This window comes from Capra hircus, chromosome 10, assembly GCF_001704415.2.
Source record: "Capra hircus breed San Clemente chromosome 10, ASM170441v1, whole genome shotgun sequence".
Taxonomy (NCBI): domain Eukaryota; kingdom Metazoa; phylum Chordata; class Mammalia; order Artiodactyla; family Bovidae; genus Capra; species Capra hircus.
This window is the reverse complement of record NC_030817.1, coordinates 43151672-43176021: the sequence shown is the minus strand read 5'-3', so window position 1 is coordinate 43176021 and position 24350 is coordinate 43151672. Positions and strand designations below refer to the sequence as shown.

The 24350-nt window shown below is 45.8% G+C and overlaps 1 protein-coding gene across 1 annotated transcript; it reads left to right on the top strand.

The window, feature by feature from the left end:
- Positions 1969-23987, top strand: HDC (histidine decarboxylase). Its single transcript, XM_005685789.3, has 12 exons — positions 1969-2060; positions 4843-5015; positions 8372-8485; positions 9438-9560; positions 12541-12675; positions 12929-13072; positions 13934-14000; positions 14832-14994; positions 15087-15177; positions 19128-19226; positions 22690-22791; positions 22925-23987. The coding sequence occupies exons 1-12, from the start codon at positions 2030-2032 to the stop codon at positions 23657-23659; spliced, it is 1977 nt and encodes a 658-aa protein (XP_005685846.2). The 5' UTR covers positions 1969-2029; the 3' UTR covers positions 23660-23987.

The window sequence follows — 24350 nt, the reverse complement described above, 5'->3', positions numbered from 1 at the left end:
ACCTGGGTTGGGAAGATACTCTGGAGAAGGGAACTGCAATCCACTCCAGTATTTTTGCCTGGAGAATTCCATGGACAGAGGAGCCTGGAGGGCTGTCATCCATGGGGTCACAAAAAGGACACAGCTGAGTGACTAACGCACAAGGTATAAGAGAATATTCTAATTTCATCTTTTACCTGTAGCTGTTCAGTTTTCCCAGCACCATTTATTGGAGAGACTGTTTTTTTTCCCTTGTATATTCTTGTCTCCTTTGTCATAGTAAATCCCATTTAAAGTATACAATTCAATGTATTTAGTATATTCACAGATTTGTGTAACCATTACAAAATTTTTAAAACATTTTAATCTTTCCAAAAAATCATCTCCTCCTCCAAAAAAATAAAAAACCCATAAAACCGCACCCTAGTTCCCTAAGCTGTCAACCTCTGGTAGCTGATACTCTACCTTTTGTCTCTACAAATTTGACTATTCTGGACATGACATGTAAATAGTATCATATAATATGTAGTCCTGTATAACTACCTTCTTTCACTTAACGTAGTGTTTTCAAGGTTTATCCCTGTTGTAGCTGTTATCAATAGCTCATTCCCTTTTATTATATTCTGTTGAATAGATGGATAGATGGAGATATAATGAACTGAGATGGGGAAGATTGAATGAGAAGCAGATTTTTAGGGAAAGACTAAAATTCAATTTTGTAACATGTTAAGTTTGCCATGCCTAAGAGCCACGCAAGAAGATTTTTCTGGTAGGCAGTTGAATGTAAGGGTTTCGAACTCAGAAGCCTGGGAGGGCCTCCTGGTATGAATCTGACATGGGGTCTTTATCTATAAGAATATCACTTGGTAATATTTGTTTATTTATTTTGAATTTGGCTGCACCGAATCTCAGTTGCAGCACGTGGGATTGTCCATCTTCATTAAGGCATGCGAACTCTTAGCTGTGGCGTGTGGAATCTGGTTCCCTGACCAGGGATGGAACTCCGGGCCCTCTGCATTGGGGGTGTAGAGTCTTAGCCACTGGACCACCAGGAAGTCCCTCAGCTGTTAACATTTAAAGCCATGGAAATGGGGGAAGTCACAGAAATGGATAAGGCCACCTAGGAAGAAGGATGAGGGGAGGGCAATCCCCTGAAGCATGCCCACACTTTAAAGGCCAGTCGGAGGAGACAAGCAGCCAGAGAAGGAGGAGCATGAGGGGCCCTGCCGTGAGAGAAGTAACCATCAGACTCCACCAGGGGGACAGGGGAGGTGAAGATGGGAAACAAACGGACTGTTCTCTCTGACACCTGAAAGCATTTGATCTCTTTTTACACTTTTTACTTTCCCCTCCTCCACAGCTGTTTCAACATGCCCCTTTCCAAGCACAGGCGCTCACAGCCGTTTAAGTACTTCAAGTGTTAAGTCTCAGTGATGTTTCCATTTTTGGCTTTTTTGCTTATCTGTTTTCTTATCGCTACAGCAATAAGTATTATGTAGTAATAATAGAAAAAAACCCCCCATCATATTAGATGATAACATCTGCCTGTTCCTGAGCACCCGTGTGGCCAGCAGAACAGCATCCCTGTATGTGCTGTTTCTCCCTCCTGGCCTCAGATGGGGACCCAGTGGCAAGAACAATGCTAGTAACCTTTGCTACTTACTCGGCACCCTCTTGGCTTCATTCTGGGCTACAGAGCCGGGAGCTTTGTGTGAGGCTCGTCCTCCACTGTATGAAGCCAGGGGCAGAAAGAAAAGAGGGCTCTTTACCATATCCACCTGGAGGCTGCCTGCTAAGTGCACTGTTTAATTAGACATGCCTTTTATCCTAGGTCTCTGGACCGGCTAAAGCTGTGGTCTCTGCTCCCAACAAGGACTAGGGGAAGAAGGGGTGGAATTAATTAAACCTAGAGAAAGAGACATTGAGGGGTGGAGCTAAGGGGGGGAAAGAGAGGAGAACCCTTTAAATACAGAGTGCACAGAGGGCTACCCAGGAGCGCATCCTCTACTGTGTCCTCTGCAAGAAGGAGCCAGCCCTGAGCCCGAGCGATATGATGGAACCTGAGGAGTACAGAGAGAGAGGTGAGCACGGGTGTCCCTGGCCTTTTCCCTGTGGCCACTCTTCTAGAAATGGCTGCTTAGATGTTGGGGTGTCTTTTGACTGGAGCATTAGAGCTGACTCTTGAGAGTTGGCTTCTGCAAAATTTTTCCTGAGAAGGGAATGTGGGATCAGAGTTTAAAACTTTTCCCAGCCTCTTGTTCATCATCCCTCTCAGGCACCGAATCTCATGGACATCCACACTGCTGAGCCACGTTCTTCCTTTCCACTTTCCCACAGAATAGGGCATTTGGATTTTTGATCCACTAAATGGGAAAAAGGGGATCATTCATTTTCTGGAAGAGAAAAGAATTCCTCTTAGTATTCTGCAGTCACTGCAAAAATCTCATCTTTCTTCCTGTTTGTTTCTCTCTGTGTGACTCTGCCTGGAGAGTTCTTTCATTTAGTCATTCATTCCATATTTAAAGAGTACCTACTGTCTCTCAAACCTTGTCTGATGAGCAAAACCAGATGGTTATCCTGTTTTTCAGGCATGGCTGTCCTAAGAGGGGAAATAGGTAGTTGCTTATAATTTCTCTTTTTATAAGTGTTTATATCCTCATCCCCACTAGTAAGTTATTTTGCGGTAAGTCATGGTCTTATATTAAAATCCAACTTTTCCTCTTGTCTACCCAGACATAACTCACTAAGTAGACATGTCTGCATTTCAGTGGACATTAACTTATTCCATTGCTTTCCAAAGGCATTCAGCCGAGAGCAGGTTCCTGTGGACATTTATCCTGTGTGTGGAACACAAACATATTCCATACAGTCCCTGGACATGTGGAGGGCTAGGTCCAAGGCTCTCAGAGCACTGAGGGGATGCTGCTGCAATCACGAGAGGCATCAGGCCATGGGAGGGTTGGAGGAGAGCACAAAGAAGAGAGAAGTACTGGGAGTTTTCACAGTTTTGTCTGGGGCTAGTTCTGTTCATAAGAATTTTACGTGAGCTGATACATCATCAGATTCTCTTTCCTTCTTTCTCTCTCTCTGTTGCAGGCAGAAAGGAGCCTAGGGAGTCCTAAGGAGGAATGATAGATACTGAGAGAGACAGAGAGGGAGAGAAACAATGACAGAGACACAAAGAGACAGAGGCTCTGAAGATAGAGACCCTTTTCTGCAGAAATGAAAGGGAAGAAAGATAATTTGCAGTGACTTCAATATTTGACTTGGGTGTTTTTCTTCCTTATTTTTTTTTTCCCTGTTAAATCCTCATTTAATGAAGTATACCTCTCGAACATATCACACTTGTTCAGGGATCAAACATTTGGGTGGGTATGATTGCAGTTAAGAAAAAAATAGGGAAAGACTACAGTGAAGTCTTAGAGTAGAATTTGAAAAGATTTATAACATATATAATATTCAATCAGCATACCACATTTTCCCATTACAGATTTCATTCTTCTTGGTTATTCACTGTAAGTAGATATAAGAAAAAGGGGACATGATTTGACTCTCAAGACATGAAATCTATCTATGTATGAAACACATAAAATTTGTTTCTAGATTATTTGGAAAACATGTAAAGGAGAATCTTTCATAATAATTGTTGCTTTGGTTAATCGTATCCTACATTAGCCTTATAAGGTCTGCATTTTCTTCCTTATTTTATTTGTTCATTTGACAAAATTTTTTGAGCATCTGAAAACTGTTTTAGGCGCTGAGGTGTTGGTGGAGATGGAACTGAGGGAGATAAGTTGATTAAGACATAGTCCTGCATTTCCCCAAGATTTCAGCCTAGTGCAGCATTCTTAGTCTGGGCCTGCGGTTGTACTTTGGGGAGTCCATGCACCTCAGAAATTATACACAAAATCATATGTGTATAAACCTACAGTTTTAATCAGATTCTCAAAGATGTTCACAGGTCCAAAAATGTGAGGAATTAATGGTCCAGTGGAAATGGTGAACTAATAGAATTTTTAAATCTTTTATCAGAACCTGGTGTGGAAGCTTGCCATTTGTGCCAACAAAGAGTATAGGGTGTGTGTGTGTGTGTGTGTGTGTGTGTGTGTGTGTGTGTAATTTCTGGTTAGAAAGAACCACAGTGTTTATACTGAACCTCTAAGGTGATGAATAAATACATACTCTGTTTTTTGAAAAGAAAAAGAAAGGTGGGAGAGTTGTTCAGGATTGATATGGAGAAGGGAAGGGGAGGAAAAATAAATACTTTACCTTGGTGAAATGGCAACCCACTCCAGTATTCTTCCCTGGGAAATCCCATGGACAGAGGAGCCTGGTAGGCTATAGTCCATAGGGTTGCAAAGTGAAAGTCGCTCAGTCATGTCTGACTCTTTGTGAGCCCATGGACTATACAGTCCATGGAATTCTCCAGGCCAGAATACTGAAGTGGGTAGCCGTTCCCTTCTCCAGGGGACCTTCCCAACCCAGGGATCAAACCCAGGTCTCCCTCATTGCAGGTGGATTCTTTTCCACCTGAGCCACCAGGGAAGCCCAGGGTTGCAAAGCAACTGAGCAACTAACACTCTCACTTTTTTACCTTGGTTTTCGAGTTTGAGGCCTTGGAATTTTTTCCTCTTGTTTATTTATATAGTCACATACTCTCTGCATCATTCATTCACTCCTTTGCACACCTCTTAATTTTTAAATTGAAGACAAGCTGTGTGCTGGAGATCAGACCCTCCCTGACTCAGCCCATGAATCCATCTCCTTCCTCACCTTCTCTGGCCCTAACCCAAGGGCAATGGGCATGGGTTAGCCAGGGCCCAGTCAGGGGACATGAGGCTGGCCTCTCTGCCTCTCTTTTAGGAAAGGAGATGGTGGACTACATCTGCCAGTACCTAACCACTGTGCGGGAGCGGCGGGTGACTCCGGACGTGAGGCCTGGCTACCTGCGAGCCCAGCTGCCTGAGAGTGCGCCCGTGGAGCCCGACAGCTGGGACAGCATCTTTGGGGACATTGAGCGAATCATCATGCCTGGGGTGAGATGCAGTCACCTCAGGGTGATTCTGGATGTCGGGGTGAAGGAGGGTGGGCGCTAGGCCTGGAAACCCTGCTTTGAGTAAACGTGAGATGACCCCCAGGCCCTAGACCACCAACATCCCAGCCTGTCTCCTGGGCACGTGGAGGGCCAGGACTTGGACTGAAGTTAGGTTTCTGGTGCCAGGATTGACCTGTAGAATTGGGTAGGGAGCAGGAAGGAGTAAGAACTACATCCTAGGGCCTGTCTGACAGAAGGGTGGAGATCTGATGGGATAAGATGAGTGGTGAAAATTGGGCCAGAGGGGGAAGGATGACTGTGGGGAGCAAGATGGAGTGGGTGGTGGGAGTTGGTTCCTGGTGCTCCTGTTGGCAGAGCTGGGGGCTCTCCTATGGAATCCTGATATGTGCCAAAGGGAACCAGGGAAGCCAAGAACACCCACCTCTGACGGCATTCTGATTGTCAGGTTGGGGGGCCAGGAAGCCAAGTGAGTCCCAGTCACTTTCCCCTCTGAAGTGGGAGCTATATCCTTCCTAACCAAGGGATATCTGATGGATCTGCTTTTCAGGAGTAGGGAGGAGCTCCCCCTGAGTCATCTATACTCTCAGGGACAAGGGGCACAGCCTAGTGACAGTGCGAGGGGGGCCAGGGAACTGACAGAGGCTGGCTGCTGCCTGGGGCTTGTGCTGGGGCCGCCGTGGGCTGTGATGGTATCCCGAAGCACCAGGTGAGGAGCTGTGCCCAGTGCTCCTGCTGCAAGTGCACCGTGCTCCTCCCATGGAGGGGCTGCCTTTTACTGTGCTCCACGTGCCAGGCACCGTATTAGCTACATTGCAGACTGGCTTGTTTTATCCCTAAACTGAGGCTCAGACAGGTTCATTGATTTTCCCAAAGTGACAGTTCTCCCTGCGTGGAGTGCTGGTGTCTTGAACCCCATGTGTCCAGCTGCCCTTCCCCAGCATGACTTGACACTTGCTCCCATCACCCCCGAAGAGTTTTGGACTTAGATGAGCCAGAAGTACACCTGGAGGCAGGGGCGAGATAGTCTTCAAACACAGCAAGTGATAGCAAATTTGTACAAAGGCAAATGCTCATCTCTGACCATTCAGCCTATTTCACAAGCATCGTTTGACATTTTCCATATCAGCAAAGCTCTACCAGGGAGGCTAGCTTCCTGATAAGATTATCTCATGGATTTCATTCTGTAAAATGTAATTGGTGGAGGCACCAACCGTAATTTGCTAGTGAGACCGAAAGCAACTGTCAGAAGAGGTGGAAATGAGCTGATTCATTTGACTGAAAAATTCCAGCAGTTGCTGGGGGTGTGGTTAAAGAGGTTCATTTCTGGACCTAGAGGTCTGTCTGTTTTGATAAGCATTCCTCCAGCTTATCTGATCTCATGTATCTTATTAGAACAGACAATTGCCTCTTGATAAGGCCAGGAGGTGGAAGCCCTTCTCTGGGTTTCCAAAATACTGTCACTAAGCACATTGATAATGAAGACCCAATCTTTCATCTCATCTCTCAGGCTGCACCAGCCTCTGAGAGTTGGCCTGAAAGCAGTTGGCCCTTTGCTTTCTCATATGGGTCAGCACCTCATTGAAAACTGGGTTAATTTCCCCCTCCACGCCACGCCCTAGACACAAAAGAAGAAAAACTCTTTTTGCCTTAATTCCAATCTTGGTTAGAGAAACCAAGGAAGGGAGGGAGGGAGAGAAGAGCAGGGGGAGAAGGCAGAGTGCCATCCTGCTTAGGTGTTGGGCTCTGGAGTCAGGCAGTCCTGGATTTCTGCCATCTGTGCTTACCAGATGTATGCAGTCATGGGGATGTTGTCTCTCTCTGCCAGCCCCAGTTGTTATCTGTAAAATAGGGATGATGGTAGAAACTCCTAATTGGAGTACTGTGAGAATTAAATAAGATAAAGCATAGAAAGTGGAAGATGTTAGTTATTACCTATGACACCTTCTGCCTGGTGAAATTCAGAGGAAGAGGTCTGTTACCTAAGAGTCAAGTCAGGATGTGATGCGTTTATCACCATGTGATTAGCTTACCATTAACATTATTAGTGCTTTACATTTTACAAATTTCTTCCCAAGCTAATTCACACAACAACCCCAGGAGATGGGATTTATTTTATGATGAGAAACTGAGGTTGAGAGAGAGAGGTACAGGGGAGGATCCTGGTTTTATGAGGTCTTAATTGGATGCAAAATTTGGGACCCCCTTAAATTTAAAAAAGAAGAATTAATCTTGAAAGAGACCCATGCAAACATGGGACCTTGATGCTTAAATTCATTAGCTTCACAGTCAATCTACAAGGTCAAACAGCTTGTTAATAGCCAACGGGTAGGACTGGAACCTGTGTCCTTGGGCTTAAATCTTGTGCTCCTTCTACTATACACACTCTCCAGAACACTGTCCTTGCTCTTGAAGGATTAAAGGGATTTGTGCACATGAAATAACTCAGTAATAAACTACAATGTTATCTCATGGGCTCTCAGTAGGGTGAAATATCTAGAATGAGACCGTCCCATGGTTTTGGGGAGGGGATCATGGAGGAAATGCACCTTTAGTAGCTTTCTAAGAATTAATAGGTTTTGGAACATCGTGTCTGTATGAGAAGTGCCTTCCTTTGGGGAACACAGCTTTGCTCAAAGATGTGATCACAGATATGAATGGGTCATGTTTGTAGATTGGTGAGATGAAGCCAGAGGGGGCCGATGAGCCATCAGAAATGTTTCTGAGATTTGTTGTAGGGAGTCCTTCCTGTCCACTGGCTCCTCCTTTCATCTGGTTAGTCCAGCTGTGGGCGCAAGGGTTAACCTGGAAGCAGGATCCCATATCCTTGGACTGGCATTTCTCTCCTCTGGTCTTCTCTCTTCATCTCTACTGGGAAGCTCAGTACAGCTTTGAGCCCATGCCTGCCCAGGGAACTAGGGATGCCTTTTGCAAATGACTGGATGAGATAAGCCACCTGCTGCTACAGAGCACAATCTCCCCTTCCTTTTATTACTGGATAGGAGTGCTGTGGAGGCTAAGCATTGGAGACTGATGCAAAGAGTACCCAGAATCCCACAGCTCTGAGTCCCATAGCGATTTTCATCTTGCATATTCCCTTCCGGTCTTTGCCTATGTGCAAATGCTCCACTGATGAGCGAGCTTAGAATAGGAGAAATGTGGGCAGCAAGAACTGTGAATATGTCTTATTTTTATGGATTTGTGTCACTTGTTTGGTTGTCTTGAAAGTGTCAGCCAATCTCTAGAGTGGGTGCTTCCCCGTGCCAGGGAGGGTCTCTGGAGGAGGAAAGCCCTGGCACCTGCCCCCTGGTGCCACCTGTGTCTATGCTCTGCCTCCAGGTGGTGCACTGGCAAAGCCCCCATATGCATGCCTACTACCCAGCTCTCACCTCTTGGCCATCACTGCTGGGAGACATGCTGGCTGATGCCATCAACTGCTTGGGATTCACCTGGGTGAGTAACAGTGGCTGTGGCTATAACCAGTGGTAAAGAGGGCATAGCAGGAAGGGACATCCTGGGACAGACATATTTTGTCCTGGCTTCTGAACAGGGTTTCAAGGTAAAGATTAACAATCGCTACTTTCTTTGAGCTTAAGATTTGTATAAATGATCTCACTTTATTCTTTAACCCTATGAAACTATGAGTATTGGCCCCATTTTGTAGGAGCCAATTAAGAAATTAAGGCTTAAGTAACTTATCTCCCCGAGACCACACAACTCGTACAGATAGAGATGAGATCTGGACTGACATCTGGTTATTACCGGTTTGTGACATTCTCTAAGCACTTTGATACCGAATGGTAACATTGTCTTTGAGGGGTTAGGGATATTCCCTAAGACTTCCCTTAATAAGCTCTTAAGCACCAATCAGCTTTAAATTGTGCCAGAATCCTCCTAGAACAGCTCTGTATTTTAAGCCTTGACTATTATAGGGTGTGTGTGTGTGTGTGTGTGTGTGTGTGTGTGTGTGTGTGTAGGGGTGGGGGGGGGTGGGGTGGGTTGGAAGCTAGGAGAATTGCTATCTTTTCCAGGAGGAAGTGGTTTCTTTCTTAGTCCTAAAACTTCCCCCTGGCCTTTAGAATGCTTTTCAGTTGGATATTTCAGGGACTTAGGGAGCCAAATAGAAGCCAAATGGAAGTTTCTGGGCCTGTTTGTCCATAAGGCTTTGGAGTCACAGGAGAATTTACCTCATTGAGGATGGCATGAACCAAAGCCCTGTTTTCTTTTCCCCTTTTGGTCTGGCAGGGATGGAGCACAGGACCTGAAAGTGGTCCCTTCTCCCTTCTCCAGGGACAAGACAGGTTAGGCCGAGGGAAGGTCAAGGCAGAGACAGATGTGTTTGGGGGGCCGGTGGGGGCATCTTGGTGCCCTGAAGCAATCAGATGAACTGCTTCCCCTTTTTCAGGCTTCCAGTCCTGCATGCACGGAGCTGGAGATGAACGTCATGGACTGGCTGGCAAAAATGCTGGGACTCCCTGAGCACTTCCTGCACCACCACCCCGGCAGCCAGGGAGGAGGCGTCTTGCAGGTGCCTCTTCATAGCATAGGGACAAAGTAGGAAAAGATAAGCCAGACTTGCCTGGGCAGTTCTCGTGTTTTCTATGGAATTTCTGCCATGTCGCTCACATCACCACCATCACAGCCCGCTGTCACCATGATCACTGCCACTGTCAGGCCCGACACGACCATCACAGATGTCACAGCCCCGCCACAGGCCTTGCTCCCGCCGTTGCTGTCGCTACCATCTTGACTTCTGTTGCCTTTAGAAGCAGCCACCACTGTCTCCACTCTCCTTTTAGCTTTTTTTTCTTTTTGGAAAATGATTAAAATGTCAACAGGGCTTCTGAGTAGGACACAACTGAACGACTAAGCACAGCACAGCACAAAATGTCAGCAGGGTTTCCCAGGTGGCGCTAGTCGTAGAGAACCTGCCTCCGATGCAGGAGATGCAGGAGACTCTGGTTTGATCCCTGGGTCTGGAAGATCCCCTCTGAGAGGGCACAGCAATGCACTCCGGTTTTCTTGCTTGGAGAATCCCATGGACAGAGGAGCCTGGCAGGTTACAGTCCATGGGGCTGCAAAGAGTCAGACACGACTGAAGTGACTTAGCATGCACTCACACACACACACAAAATGTCAACATGTGATCACATTTCTGGGATCACCTGATTCACGTTTCTTAGTTTATAATCTGACACCTCCCCTCTCTTGTCCCGTGATACACCTTATGGTAATTGGAAAAGAGAAGGCAAGCAGAGACTTCTTACCCACCCTCCTAGGTCCAGGAGATCCTTGCCAGTGAGAGAAATTAACAATCAATTTATCTTAATGTCTAATCCTATCTTTTGAATATCTGTCAAATGATAGTTCTTCAAATATTAATTTTTTTGTCAAGATCAGTGCAGCACAGAGGAGATTGCTGGGTGCCTCCCATAGGCTGTGCACATTGCTAGGTACTTCTGCAACTGTAAACCCTTGACATTCATGAGGGTTTGGTTCTGAGACCTTTGAGAAGCCCCAAATTCTTGAATTCTTCTGTAATGTGTCATTTTCTTGATTTTATGATTAGGTAGAGAAATAATAATCATAATTTTTATTCCCTCAAAGGGTGGATGTTAGGATTCAGTGAATTCATCTATTAAATAAAAGTAGCTGTGCTGCCCTGAGATGAGAACTGGGATGTTTGCTGCCCCCATTTGCTAGCTAAGTGACTGCCTCTCTCACTCTAGTCTTTTAAAAAATTATTCATTTATTTATACATTTTTGACTGCACTGGGTCTTTATTGCTGCACACGGGCTTTCTCTAGGTGTGGCGAGTGGAGGCTACTTTCTAGCTGTGGTGCTTGGGCTTCTTGTTGTGGTGGCTTGTCTTGTTGCGGCACACAGGGTCTAGGGTGCGCAGGCCTCAGTAGTTGTGGCACTTGGGCTCGGCAGTCATGACACGCGGGCTTAGTTGCAGTCTTCCTGGACCAGGGATCAGACCTGTGTCCCCTGCATTGGTAGGCGGATTCTTAACCACTAGGACCACCAGGGAAGTCCCATCTCCTTCCAGTCTTGTACTGATTAAATCTGATCCTCGCAAGAAAGACAAATTCCTGCATGTTGTAGACCTTCTGGGTGTTAGCAGATAGTTACAGCTTCAGATATTATTTCTGGAAGAACATGCTAAATGTCTGCTGGGCATGATCTTGCTTTTCATCTAACTATCTCAAGAATCCTGTAGGTAAACAGTGTCATTTAAACATCATCCCAGATGTTTGAAAGCAGAGCACTGGAGCTCAGAGAGGTTAAAATTTTGCTCCAGATCATACAGCTGGTGAGTGGAAGAATGAGGATTCAAACCCCAGGCCTGTCTAAATCCAAACAGTGCTTTCTCCTGTATCCATCAGCTCTATGAACTTGGTTTAGTCCTGTCATCTCCCTGAGCATCACTGTTCTCATATGTAGACAGTAATCATGTGATGCAGGTCTGATGAGTAGCAAGTGGGATGGCAGAAAGTTCTTTGTAAACTATGAATTGCTACATGGATAGAAGGTGGTATCATTATATTATTATTACTATGCTGCTGGCTTCCTTATTATGGAGTAGTTTTTAGCCACTGAATATCTTGTGGGATCTGGTCTATACCACTCTCTGTAACACAGACCAATTAGTTGTAGGTTACCTGAAGATTTCAGGAAGCCAGGACACCAAAGACTGAGCCAACGAATGACAAGGAGCATCAAGATTCTTGGGAGGTTCCTGAGGTGGCCCCCAGGATTCCCACAGTCATGGCCAGAGCAAAATCCTACCTAATATTTTTTGGATAATGATAGTCCCCTCTGGGAGGCAGCGAAAGAGTCGCTCTCCATTTTATAAATGGAAAAGAGCCTTCTGGAGGGGCGATACTAGCTTAAGGTCACAAGAGCCATCAGCAGCAACACTGAGGCCCAAGTCCTCTCACCCATGGGCCAGGACCCTCCCTCTCTGGGATATCCCTGTGGAAACAAACTCCATTTCACACCTCATACTGGGTTGGCCAAAAAGTTTGAGTTTCTCCATAAGATGGTAGGGAAGACCTGAGCTTTTTGGCAAAAGATCTGAACTTTTTGGCCAAATGAATACATTGAAAGTTGTTTTTTTTTAAAGACACAGGGAACGAACATATCTACAAGCAGACATGTATCGAGCATTCTCTGGACATTCTCTTTTTGGTCCCTGTGGCCTATAAAGATGTTGTTGAAAATTGGAAAGTTATAGGAGAGGGAGGTTTCCCAGGAATGCATAGGAGGTTGTCAATGGAGATGGAGAACAGGCATGAGAGCTGGGGAGTGGGGGGAGGTAGCTCCTTAGGCAGGAGCTGTGTGTGTGCTTCCTCAAGAGTAGCTATTACACACACACACACACACACACACACACACACACACACACACCCCACCCCACCCCCCCGCATCCCCCCACGAAGCTGGGGAATTTGTCAAGAGAATACGCGGAGAGGCTACCACTGTGAACCCTGCTTCCACTGCAGAGCACAGTCAGCGAGTCCACCTTGATCGCCTTGCTGGCAGCGAGGAAGAACAGAATCCTGGAAATGAAAGCCTCTGAGCCTGAGGCGGACGAGTCCTTCCTGAACGCCCGGCTTGTGGCCTATGCCTCCGACCAGGTGAGTTGCCCAACACAGGCCAAGCCTTCAGGCAGGGAGGGCTGGGCTTCTGGAGTCTTAATTCTTGAGTGATTTCCCTGTAGACAGAAGCTTGTTGGGTTCAGGGCTACTCAGGCCTGGGAGATTTTCCAAGGAACCGTGGGGGAAGACAAACATCAGATATTGTATTTGCTTCCCTTTGTCTGGTTTCAGTGGTTTCTGGGAGTGCTCATTCCCAGACGACTCTGCTAACAGGTTTCCGTGGTCCTTCCAGGCCCACTCCTCGGTGGAAAAGGCTGGTCTGATTTCCCTGGTCAAGGTGAAATTTCTGCCTGTGGATGAGAACTTCTCACTCCGAGGGGAAGCTCTTCAGAAAGCCATCGAGGAGGACAGGGAAAGGGGCCTGGTGCCCATCTTTGTAAGTCAGACCACATTCTCAGCTTAGAACAGTAGAGCTGGAAGGGGAGGAAGGAATTTTGGCAGAATTCAGGTAAGTAACAGGCTGCAAACAAGAGCCAAAAGGTCCTCAAATATACTTTGTTTTACAAAGTATGAGTTGATATGTTAGGAAATAAGTTGTGTGGGTCATAACCAGCATTAAAAGAAAAAAAAAACAAGAAATAGAATAGAAAATATGAGAGTACCTTCCTGTATTGAGAATATGCATGTGTGGTAAAACTTTTATTTCAAATACACATGTGTATATGTCCTAGTTGGCTCTCTAAAACATATTTCTTACTGTTGTTGTTGTTCAGCTGCTAAGTTGTATCCAACTTTTTCTGATCTTGTGGACTGTAGCAGGCCAGGCTTCCCTCTCCTTCACTATCTCCCTGAGTTTGCTCAAGCTCATGTGCATTGAGTCGGTGATGCCATCCAAGCATCTCATCTTCTGTCGCCCTCTTCTCCTTCTGTCCTCAATCTTCCCCAGCATCAGGGTCTTTTCCAATTAGTTAGCTCTGCACATTAGTTGACCAAAGTATTGGAGCTTCGGCCTCAGTCCTTTCAATGAATATTCAGTGTTGATTTCATTTAGGATTGACTAGTTTGATCTCCTTGCAGTCCAAGGGACTCTCAAGAGTCTTCTCCAGCACCACAATTCGAAAGCATCAGTTCTTTAGTACATAATTTCTTGCTGTGGGTCATGTTAAAATATAGTGTGAAATACCTGCTGTTCCAGTCAGATGCATGGGGTAGATAATGTCTCTGCCAAATCTTTTTTCAGGCCGAATGTGTCACATAAGCCTATCTTCCCATGTTAACTGCCTTTGTTTTCCCCCAGGTCTGTGCAACACTGGGGACCACCGGGGTCTGTGCATTTGACTGCCTGTCAGAGCTGGGCCCCGTCTGTAAGTGTTTGCCTCGTCTGGCTAGGAAGACAAGTGATGAGTTTTAACATGTTCCCTAGAGTAAGAGCCTGAAGCCAGCTCAGTGGAATTCTCCTGTTCCTCCTTGGTCAAGGCACAGAGCGTGGGAGGAGTCACCAGAGGTCACGAGTGCCTTCTCCTAGGCAGCCAGGTCACCGCTTCTCCCAGTGGGGGACTGGGCTGACCTCCCTTGCCTCCCATCCTCAAGGCAGCAGTGGGAGGTCCTCAGATCTCTCACCGTCTCCCTTGTATGTTGAAATATGCTTAAAGCAGGGTGTATCCAAAACAGAGGGTAAATGAGGCATAGTGGAATATTTTCTAGTCTTGGCTAAGAAAATGAAAGGGGCAGGGCAGAGTAAACCCCTGAGTGCGGGGAATAAGGGCAGAAGAGAAGCCCAAATGTGACTGTTCAGAATTCTCAAGTGAGAAGCCCATTAGGACAGAGAGCCCCTCCCCCTCTAATGTTTGCATTGGATCCATTAACCTTGTTCTCTGGGCCAGTGGTAAATTGGCTTCTGTTCCAGAAAGCTCTGAGTGGAGCCCAAGAGAGTGTCGCCCCTCTGGTTGGTGAGAGGAAAGGCCAGGGTGAGGCTTGTAGGCTTTCCCCATCGGGGTGACCCTGCCTCCCTGAGTCCCACTCCTTGCACTGACACCCTCCCCGTGCCCACATGCCTTGGTGTCTTATTCCGCCCCGGGCATCCTTGCCTAGTCCTTCCCTCGCAGCCAGGCCAGATGAAAGATGCTTTTTAGCTGCTGGTGACAACCAACGCCCCCCGCGCTGCCATCCCCAGCAGGTGACGTTTGTCTCCTCAGGTGCCCGTGAGCAGCTGTGGCTCCACATTGACGCTGCCTATGCAGGCACTGCTTTTCTGTGCCCCGAGTTCCGGGGTTTCCTGAAGGGCATCGAGTATGCCGATTCCTTCACCTTTAACCCTTCCAAGTGGATGATGGTGCACTTTGATTGTACCGGCTTCTGGTGAGTGTGGCAGCCGAGCTCCCAGCCTGTGGGAGGGCCTCACTTCCTTCAGAGAGGCCTGAGCCCACTGATGCCCATTTGGAACCCCGCAGGGTCAAGGACAAGTACAAGCTGCAGCAGACCTTCAGCGTAGACCCCGTCTACCTCAGGCACGCTGACTCGGGCGTGGCCACCGACTTCATGGTGAGTGGCGGGCATGGACAGCCTGGCGGCCTCTGAGATGGAAAACTGGCTGCTTCTGACCCCCCGAGGGTCTCCTTCCCTCACATTCTGAGCCCATCCCACAGTATTGCCGCTGTGCACCTTCAGATTCAAACTGTGCCTGAGCATACAGAATGAAACCCAGAAAACTTTATAAAAAACCCTAAAAAATGTGACCAACCTTTGAGGCAGTGTGCAAGTTTCCTAAGTATCTGTGGCATTTGAAAATTCTCCCAGTTCCCTTCTGCCTCCATCCTGGGTAACCTTTTCTGCTTACTCCCCAGCAGCAGGGCAGGAAGGAGAATTTCTACAGGCAGGAAAAGAGGCTCCTTGCTTACACCACTGTCCTCCTTGAGTCCCCATCGAGGTGCTGTGGGAAGCTACGCGGTGGGGATGGGGCAATGGGTACCCTTCCTGAAGGTCTGGATGCCTCCAAGCGTTCCTGTCTGCCCAGTAGCTGCACCTCAGTCTCTTGATGCTGTGCACATTCTCAGTCTCTACTGTCTCTTGGGGAAATAACTTCTTCAGATTTACTTCTCAGCCTGAAGATGGGTCCTTCCTTTAATTTTAGGGGAGACAGGGATGTAAGAGCTTCCCAGGTGGTGCTAGTGATAAAGAACCCCCCTGCCAATGCAGGAGACGTAAGAGATGTGGGTTCGATCCCTGGGTCTGGAGGATCCCCTGGAGGAGGACATGGCAACCCACTCCAGTTTTCTTGCCTGGAGAATCCCATGGACAGAGGAGCCTAGTGGGCTACAGTCCATGGGGTTGCAGAGTTGGACAGGACTCTTAGCAACTTAGCATGCGCACACCCAGTGATGTAAACTAGTAAATTACATATAACATAGCCAAAGCGAGGGAGAGTGAGATGAGCTGGCTCTGAGATTCCATACAAGCAGTGGGCTTTTGGGAAACTTAGTGAACCTCTCTCAGCCTTGACTTTCTCATCTGCAAAATGGGCTTGGTGATACTGGTTTCATAGGGTATTGTGAGGCTGCAATGGAAACATAACATGTAGATCACTTATTACTGGGAATGCGGTACATGCTCCATAAATGGTAGGCATGACATTTCTAAAAGCTCTTCTTTTAAGCTGCAGAGATTTGTTGTATAGTAAAGAGATTAAGTATGTAGGTACCAAAGACAGATGATCTGTGTTTGAATTCTGGCTTCTCTATTTATTAATTTGTGTGGACTTGGGCAAATGACTTAAACTATTTAGGTTTTCTCATCTATAAAATGAGGGTGATAATAACAGTACTATCTTCTTAGGCTTGCTGTGAGGATTGAATGAATGAATTCAGAGAAGCCCAGAGAGCGATGCCTGTTATCTGTGAGTCATTTTTTGTGAAGAGACGGTTCTGTCTTCTCACCTTGGGCTGAAGCATCTAGGCCTTTTACTCCTAAAATAATCACTCTATCATCTCTTGATTATATTGGTTACTATACCTTGGACCAGTTCGTATTTCTTAAGATTTTTTTTTGAAGCTTTTTGATTAGAATTTCAGTCAATAAGCTTACAGTGGTCTGGGAGGACCCTCCAGAAGTTGATAAAAATAGAATAATGGTTCTTTCATCACTACTGTCCTGTGTAGTGGGTTTTCAGTATTTTTTTTTTTAATAAAAAAAATATAGCAGCCCAAGGGCCAGATATCTTTAGGGATAATTCTGGGTTTCTCTCCTGAGTATGATATGATGCCTATTTTCCTGTAAGTACACTTGGATCATCATAACTTAAGAGCATTTTCTTACCTTGGCCCATTTTGGATTTTATGTTACTTTTGGTGTTTTTGTCCACAATCCTACCTCAGGATCTTCTTGTGGCTCATTCCCATCACTTTTGAGATTTCATGGTGCTCTGTCTCTTGCAGATCACTCATAAGAATGTTAAATTGAGCTTTTCTTAGCACTGATCCAGGGGAATCTAACTATGAATATTTCTACAACCAGAAGGTGCTACTTTATTTTTTCCTCCCCCCACCTCTAATCTTATGGATTTTAATTTTCAAATCTTGAAGCAATTCCTAGAAAAGTGAAGTTGCTGTCTGTTGGATCCCAGGGGTCTTCACTGCTGCTCTGACTCATACCTCAAGCCCTTTTTCAGCCAGGTGACTGAAACTTTAAATAAAAGCTTATCCATTTTAAGATGAGCCAGAAATAGAGCAGCAACCTGGTAGAGAAGACTTGAGGACTTCATCCCTGGGACCCTGGAGCCACCTAAAATCAGGGCTAGAGTCTTCTGACATCAGGAAGCTTCCTCTTCTCCCCACAGTTAGTGGAGAGGGCATTGTCTTGTCCTTGGCTGGGAGACTGGCAAAACCTTGATAGGACATAGAAAAGATTTGGTGATACCTTGAGTTAAAGAAGAGCCATGTCCAAATTTCCTGTTCCAACAGAAAATATCAGCTAGAATCACCCTCCTGGGTCAGCATGGATTGATTTCAGAATAGTGACAAGAGAAACAACTGGGGGATATGGACAGACTGTAAAGAAATCAAAATGAAAATCATCTCTGCTTCTCATTTAATTTGCTGGTCAGTTATTGTAGTCAATTGGCCATAGCCATCTGGAAAACTATATTTTTAGGAAAGACCACTATTATCCATTCAATAGTCTACATCCGGAGTGTCCATCTAACTAAGGGTGGAGTTTATACTTTCCTTGTCACAGGGATTTTTGTCCTGTATCCAGGTTTTGATGCCCTCTGCTGATAGAGAAAGTCCCCAAGCTGGTCGTCAACACAAGAGTGTTTTGCTTGGAAATCAAAGGCTTAGTACTTGATACAGAGAAATATTGTCCATCAACCAAGGGGTCATGTCCAAACTGTGCCTGAGTCGGGAACTGGGGTGAAGGTTGCAGATGTGCACAGTTTTGAGGATTAGGCCATTCTGTGAAGGACCAGATAAATATTTGATGGAACAAATATTTATTTTTAGTCAACAGAAATTGTGGCAAAGCTTTCTGACACTTGAGGAGGAGGTCATTTAAACTCAGAGTACTCATCAGACAATTGCAAATATTTTCCAAACCCTGTGCTCTGTTTTCAGACCTTAGAGATTGGTGTGGAATTGGTTTGAACATTTTCAGCTCTTTGGTGCCTGCAGCCTTGAACTTTAAGCTCTGTTGGACTTGGTCACCAGGAGCAAAGGGTCAGTTTGAGTCTAACAGAGGCTGAGATATGCTTGCTTATTTGAAATCCAAGGACTGGAATGCTGCCTCCTGAGGACACAGGAATGTCACAAGGAAGGTCAGGACAGGACAGTGATATTAAGTAACGATCATCTTAGTTCTAGGCAGAAATGCCGCTGTGATTGGTGGCTCACATTTTATCATCTGAATAGCCAACATCTACTGACAGTTTCCTGTGACGCTCTTCACCCGGGTTCTCTTCACACCACTTCCCTGGAGGTGCTGCTCATTCTTGTCTCACGAGGAGCCCGTGAGGCAGCACTGCCCAAGGGTACAGGTAGTCAGAGGCAGAGCTTGAGGAGAAACCCAGGTTTTCCACTCAAGCATCTGAGCTCTTGACCCCCATACTTTACATTTTTGTAATAGAAATAAAACTTAATTTTCTGCAATTCAAGTGATTAGGTTCCTTTTGGAGAAAGTTGTATTTCGCCCTATCTTGGATTTCAGCCTGGGATGAAACGTTTAAAGTAGCATTTAAGGCAAAATGTCTTCTCCTTGGTTCAGGGTCATGGACTTGGTGTCCGCCTGTGCCGCCCTGAGGGCCAAGCTCACTAGGGTTTGGTCACATAATGCAGCGGCCTCCAGGTAACTTGCCTGGCTTCTTACCAGCAGGCTTGGGAGTCATGGTGACAGCGCGCGTCCCTGGAGGGCTGTGTGGGCAACGGATGATGAAGCCCAGCGGGGTGTGTGGCAGCAGCGGGGGCCCTGTCTTTAACCATGAGCACTGTCTTCCTTTGTTCTAGCACTGGCAGATCCCCTTGAGCCGGCGCTTTCGCTCTATTAAACTCTGGTTCGTGATTCGGTCCTTTGGGGTGAAGAATCTTCAAGCGCATGTCAGACATGTATGTAGTGGGCAGATGTGGGCGGAGCCTGGGCTCTCTTTATGGCCTAGTGGGGAGGAAGGCTGGTTTCTGCTTTGCAGACCTGCCCTAGGGGCTTGTGATGTATGGCTCAGATGTCTGGGCCTGTTCCTGAACTCCGGGGAGTTGATTATTCAGGGTGGCCATCTGTTTGTTAGCTAGACGATCACTGAGCAGAACGTGACACCAAGGGCTGTCTGGTGTCTGTGCTGCCCATTTGAGTGTCTCACCATCCCTTCTGCTACTATGAGCACCGGCGGGGGGGGGGGGGCATGGCCTGAGAGCCTGGTTTGCAGAGAAAGAAACAGAGAGTAAATCAAAGGGCGGCATGTGCCCAGGGTAGGAGCCTGTGTTTTAAATAATTACTCAGAGAGTCACAGCTGTCTGGAAATGTTAGTCACTCTCACGGTTATGCCAGAAACCTGGCTCTCCTGGCTTAGACATGTAGACCTACCAAGTCTGGAACAAACTTCCCTGCATTATGTCAATAAGTATTTAATAAAGGCGTATTTGGTACAATTTATTTCTACTCAATTCAAGAAAAAAATTATTGTGTTAGAAAAGAGACCTGGAGGTGACTGAGATAGGTACCGTCCCTCTGCCATTCTTTTTTTTGTTCGTTTGTAAACCTTCATATTTATTAAACCTGCACATGTGATAAAATGGCACTGATCAAAATACACACAAGCACACACACAGGTGAGTATTGGTAACCCCCAGTCTATAAAATTCATAGATTGTGTCCATGTCAGTATGCTGGTGGTGATACTGTAGTATAAATTTGCAGGCTGTCATCATTGTAATAAAATGAGTAAGAGAGCATGTGATCTACGATTTCTTATAAGTACCTGTGAATTTATAACTACATGAAAATAAAAGTTTAAATTTATTCAGACCACATTTAAATTTTGTTGGTAAATTTCACAATGCCAGTCTCACTGTGACACCTCTGTAGGGGCACTTCACAGGTAAGAACTGAGCCAGGTGGGTGCAGTGGCTTGCAATCTGTATTATGTCTAAGATTTTTGTCAAGCAGCACTAGACAAAATGGCTAAGGCTCTGTCATATTCTTCCTGGAAAGGGTGGAACTTAACTAAGAATTTTTGTCAGCAGTGTTTTCCTCTCATTTTTACAAGTACCCATGAGAAAGACAAGGTTGTTGAATAAAAGCAGCAGGCTTAATCCAAAAATGTCATCCTTTGTTCCTCTGTGTGTCTTTTCCTGTCCACCTTTCCTCTAGGGAATTCCTTCCTCCTTTAACAAATACAAAGCCCAATCAAATGGTTGAATCACTAAGGATGACTGGCTTACTGCTGGTAATTTTACATTTGTTATTAACATCAAGGTGTTGGTTTACTGGGTGCTGATCAATGAGCGGCTGTCACCCAGCCTATTGAGGGATATGAGGCACTTTTGCTCTCTCTAGATTGATTTTCAGACTCAAGACTGAAATGTAGTCGCTAGGGGATGAGGTGGTGGAGGTTACAAATTGTCAGGAAAATGCTTTTGTTTCCAGTTTAGGACTGGCTATTGACCTGCAGGTGCTGGCCCACTCCCCTCATGCTGCATCTTCCCAACTCAAAGTCCTCGATTCCCGTCAGCTCCCCTTTTCCTGCACTAGGCCCAGACCCTGGGGCCTGGCTTTCAAGGACCCAGTTATCAGCCTCTAAGCTCAGGCTTCTCCCTGGCCCATTCTGGCTGCATCCTCAGTGTGCCTCTGCGCCTTCACCTGTGTTTCACTCTCCTGAACCACCCTCTCCTCTCCAAATGATGCCAGCAGATTAAGTTCCGCTTCTCCCAGGAGCTTCCCTCACTATTCCACCTGCCATCATCTCTAGGTTTGTACCTGAGATGTCTTACTCATGTAGATTTAAGAAAAAATTTACACAGAAAGTTCTCAAAATTGGTAGGGCAAGATGGAAATGGGTTTGGAGGGAAGGAGGTATGGGGGAAATGATGACAGAATTAGAAAGTAAATTGTGAAAGTATAAACCAGCTAGAAAACACTTAGTGGAGTGCTTCCCCTGAGAGAGAGTTTTAGGGCTTGAAAATGAAAAGTGCTTAGGGAGAGATTGGAGATAATTTTAAACAGACCACGCCTTGGAGAGAGAAAGTGGTTCTGGATCAAATCAAAAGGATTGTTAGCTAAATCCTTTTGACTTCTCTTGAAATAGAGTAGCCAGTGTGAGAGTCAGGTAGTAGCAATTACTTAGCAAATAGTTTATTAAGATCCTTCTGGTTACCTGGGGAAATTTTTAAAAATGAAAGAAAGGGCAAAAAAAAGGGGCAAATTTTAGCCTTATTTAGTTAGTAATTCTAATAAAAAAATAGGAAATTAAAAATGATAACTTCAGTGAAAGATCAATATGGTACAAAGCTTTAAAATTACTTTATTGTGGTAAAATATAGATACATAACCCTTAAATTTTAATCTTAAAAAATTTTTTTTTCTTTCTTTTTTAAAAAAACATATTTTGTATTAGGGTAGAGCCAATTAACGATGGTATAATAGTTTCAGGTGAATAGCAAAGGGACTCAGCCATACTTATAACATGTATCCATTCTCCCCCAAACTCCCCTCTCATCCAGGCTTCCATATAACGTTGAGCAGAGACAACTCTAACCATTTTTACGTGCACAATTCAGTGGTATTAAGTACACTCACAAAGTGTTCAACTGTCATTACTATTTCCAGAACTTTCCCTTCATCCCCAGCAGAAACTCTGTACCCATTAAACAGGTTTAAAGCCTTCTCCATGAGGATAATAGGTAAAAATATATTCTTTGTGGAATGTCAGAAAAAAAGAGGATAAAGGGCATTTGAGGTGAAAATGTTTGAGAGGTTAGGGGAAGATGGAGACTTAGGATATGGGGGCAGGGCTGTCAGCAGCCCACACTGTGCCTTAATGTGCAGGAGAAACAAATGTTGCTTCCTCTGAGCATTTGCACCCTGCAAGAGGCACCTGGCTGGCAGTGTAGAACGTGGGCTGGGTGTGGGCCCTTGCCAGCCTCCTTGGTCAGTCTGGAAGCTGAGACACCTGAAGCTGGTTTATGAGGGCACATTGCCTTAATGGCAAGGCAAGTGGCTTCTGGGAATTCCTTGGTGGTCCATGGTTAGCACTCTACTTTCACTGCTGAAGGCCGGCGTTCAAACCTTGCTTGGGAAACTAGGATCCCGCATGCCTTCTCTTTCTGGGGGAGGGTTGAGAGAGGGCCTTGAGACATGAGTTCTCAAAGTGGAGCTAATGTGACAAGAAATACAGAGCCACTGGAGGTTTTACAGCTTGGAACAAAATCAAATGGAGAAGGAAATCAGGCAGAAGTCACTTAGGTCTCCATGGTTCACAGGCATGACAGCTTTAAACCTGTTTAGCAGGGCGAAGTTTTATGCACAGTCTTCTCTTCCTGTTAATAATCTCAGTTCTCTCGATGTTCACAATTCTAGGGCACAGAAATGGCTAAGTATTTTGAATCTCTGGTCAGAAATGACCCTTTCTTTGAAATTCCTGCCAAGAGGCACCTTGGCCTGGTGGTTTTTCGTCTCAAGGTAATGCGATCTTCTGTCTCACATGAAGGGTGTTATTTGGTGACTTTCAGCCTCTTGGAAATGTAAATACTGGGCTTCTGCGGATGCTTACTGGGAATAATGTGGTATGCTCTTGTCTTTATCCTTCAAACAGGGTCCTAACTGCCTCACAGAAAGCGTGTTAAAGGAAATAGCTAAAGCCGGCCGTCTCTTCCTCATTCCAGCCACTATCCAGGACAAGCTGATCATCCGTTTCACTGTGACATCCCAGTTCACCACCAGGGATGACATCCTGAGAGACTGGAATCTCATTCAGGACGCTGCCACTCTCATCCTGAGTCAGCACTGTACTTCCCAACCCAGCCCTCAGGGGGCGAACCTCATCTTCCAAACCAGGGGCCCCAGAGCCTTGGCCAAGGAGATGTCCTTTCCCCCTGTCAACGGGGCAGGCGATGACCCAGCCCATTCCAGGAAGATCATCAAGCAGCCTCCGCGTGTGGGAGCCAGTCCTGTGAGCCGCCATCTTGAAACCGTGCTGGACCCACTGGATGACTGCTTCTCTGAAGAGGCTCCAGACGTCACCGAGCACAAGCTGTCCTCCTTCCTGTTCAGTTATTTGTCTGTGCAGAACAAGAAGAAGGCAGTACGTTCCCTCAGTTGCAATAGCGTGCCTGTGAGTGCTCAGAAGCAACTGAGCTCAGAAGGCTCTGTGAAGAATGGTGGCTCCTGCCGGGTCAGAGTCTTTTCTAGGTTCCCAGAAGAGATGATGCTGCTGAAGAAGAGTGCCTTCAAAAAACTAATCAAGTTCTACAGTGTCCCCAACTTTCCTGAATGCAGCTCGCAGTGTGGGCTACAGCTGCCCTGCTGCCCTCTGCAGGCAATGGTTTAGACCAGCGGGTTCAGCCTGGGTCCATAAATGTGCTTCAAGGAGTCTCTGAACCTCTTAAAATTGATTCTGAATTTATGTGCTTATATGTATGTGCATTTTTCTTGGGAAAAAGCCAATGATTTCTCATGAACCTCATAGAGGTTCACGACCTATGATAGGATTCAAATAGAAAATTTAAGCCAGCATGGTCCAGAAGACTCCAGCAGGCTGGCGAGAGAGAAAGGGTCTAGGGTGGGGCATTGATGGGCAGCTTCTGTGGTTTAGCTTGTGACACTGAGACTTTCAAGTTTCATGAAACATAATGTGGAAATAAATTGTGCTTGTCTCTGAAAAAAATTATTCTGTGTCACTCAATTGACTACTGAAATACTTGTTTTGCTTTTTCCATTATGGTTTATTACAGGGTTTTGAATATAGTCCCCTGTGCTATGCAGTAGTACAGGGAAAGATTTTGTTGTTTATCCATTCTGGATATAATAGTTTGTATCTGCTAATTCCAGATTCTCAATCCATCCCCCCATCCCTACTCCTGTCTTGACAACCGCAAGTCTGTTCTCTCTGTGAATCTGTTTTCATTGCACAGATAAATTCATTTGTGCCATATTTTAGATTCCACATATAAGTGATATCATATGGTACTTGTCTTTCTACTTCTGATTTACTTCATTTAGTATGATAATGTCTAGTTGTA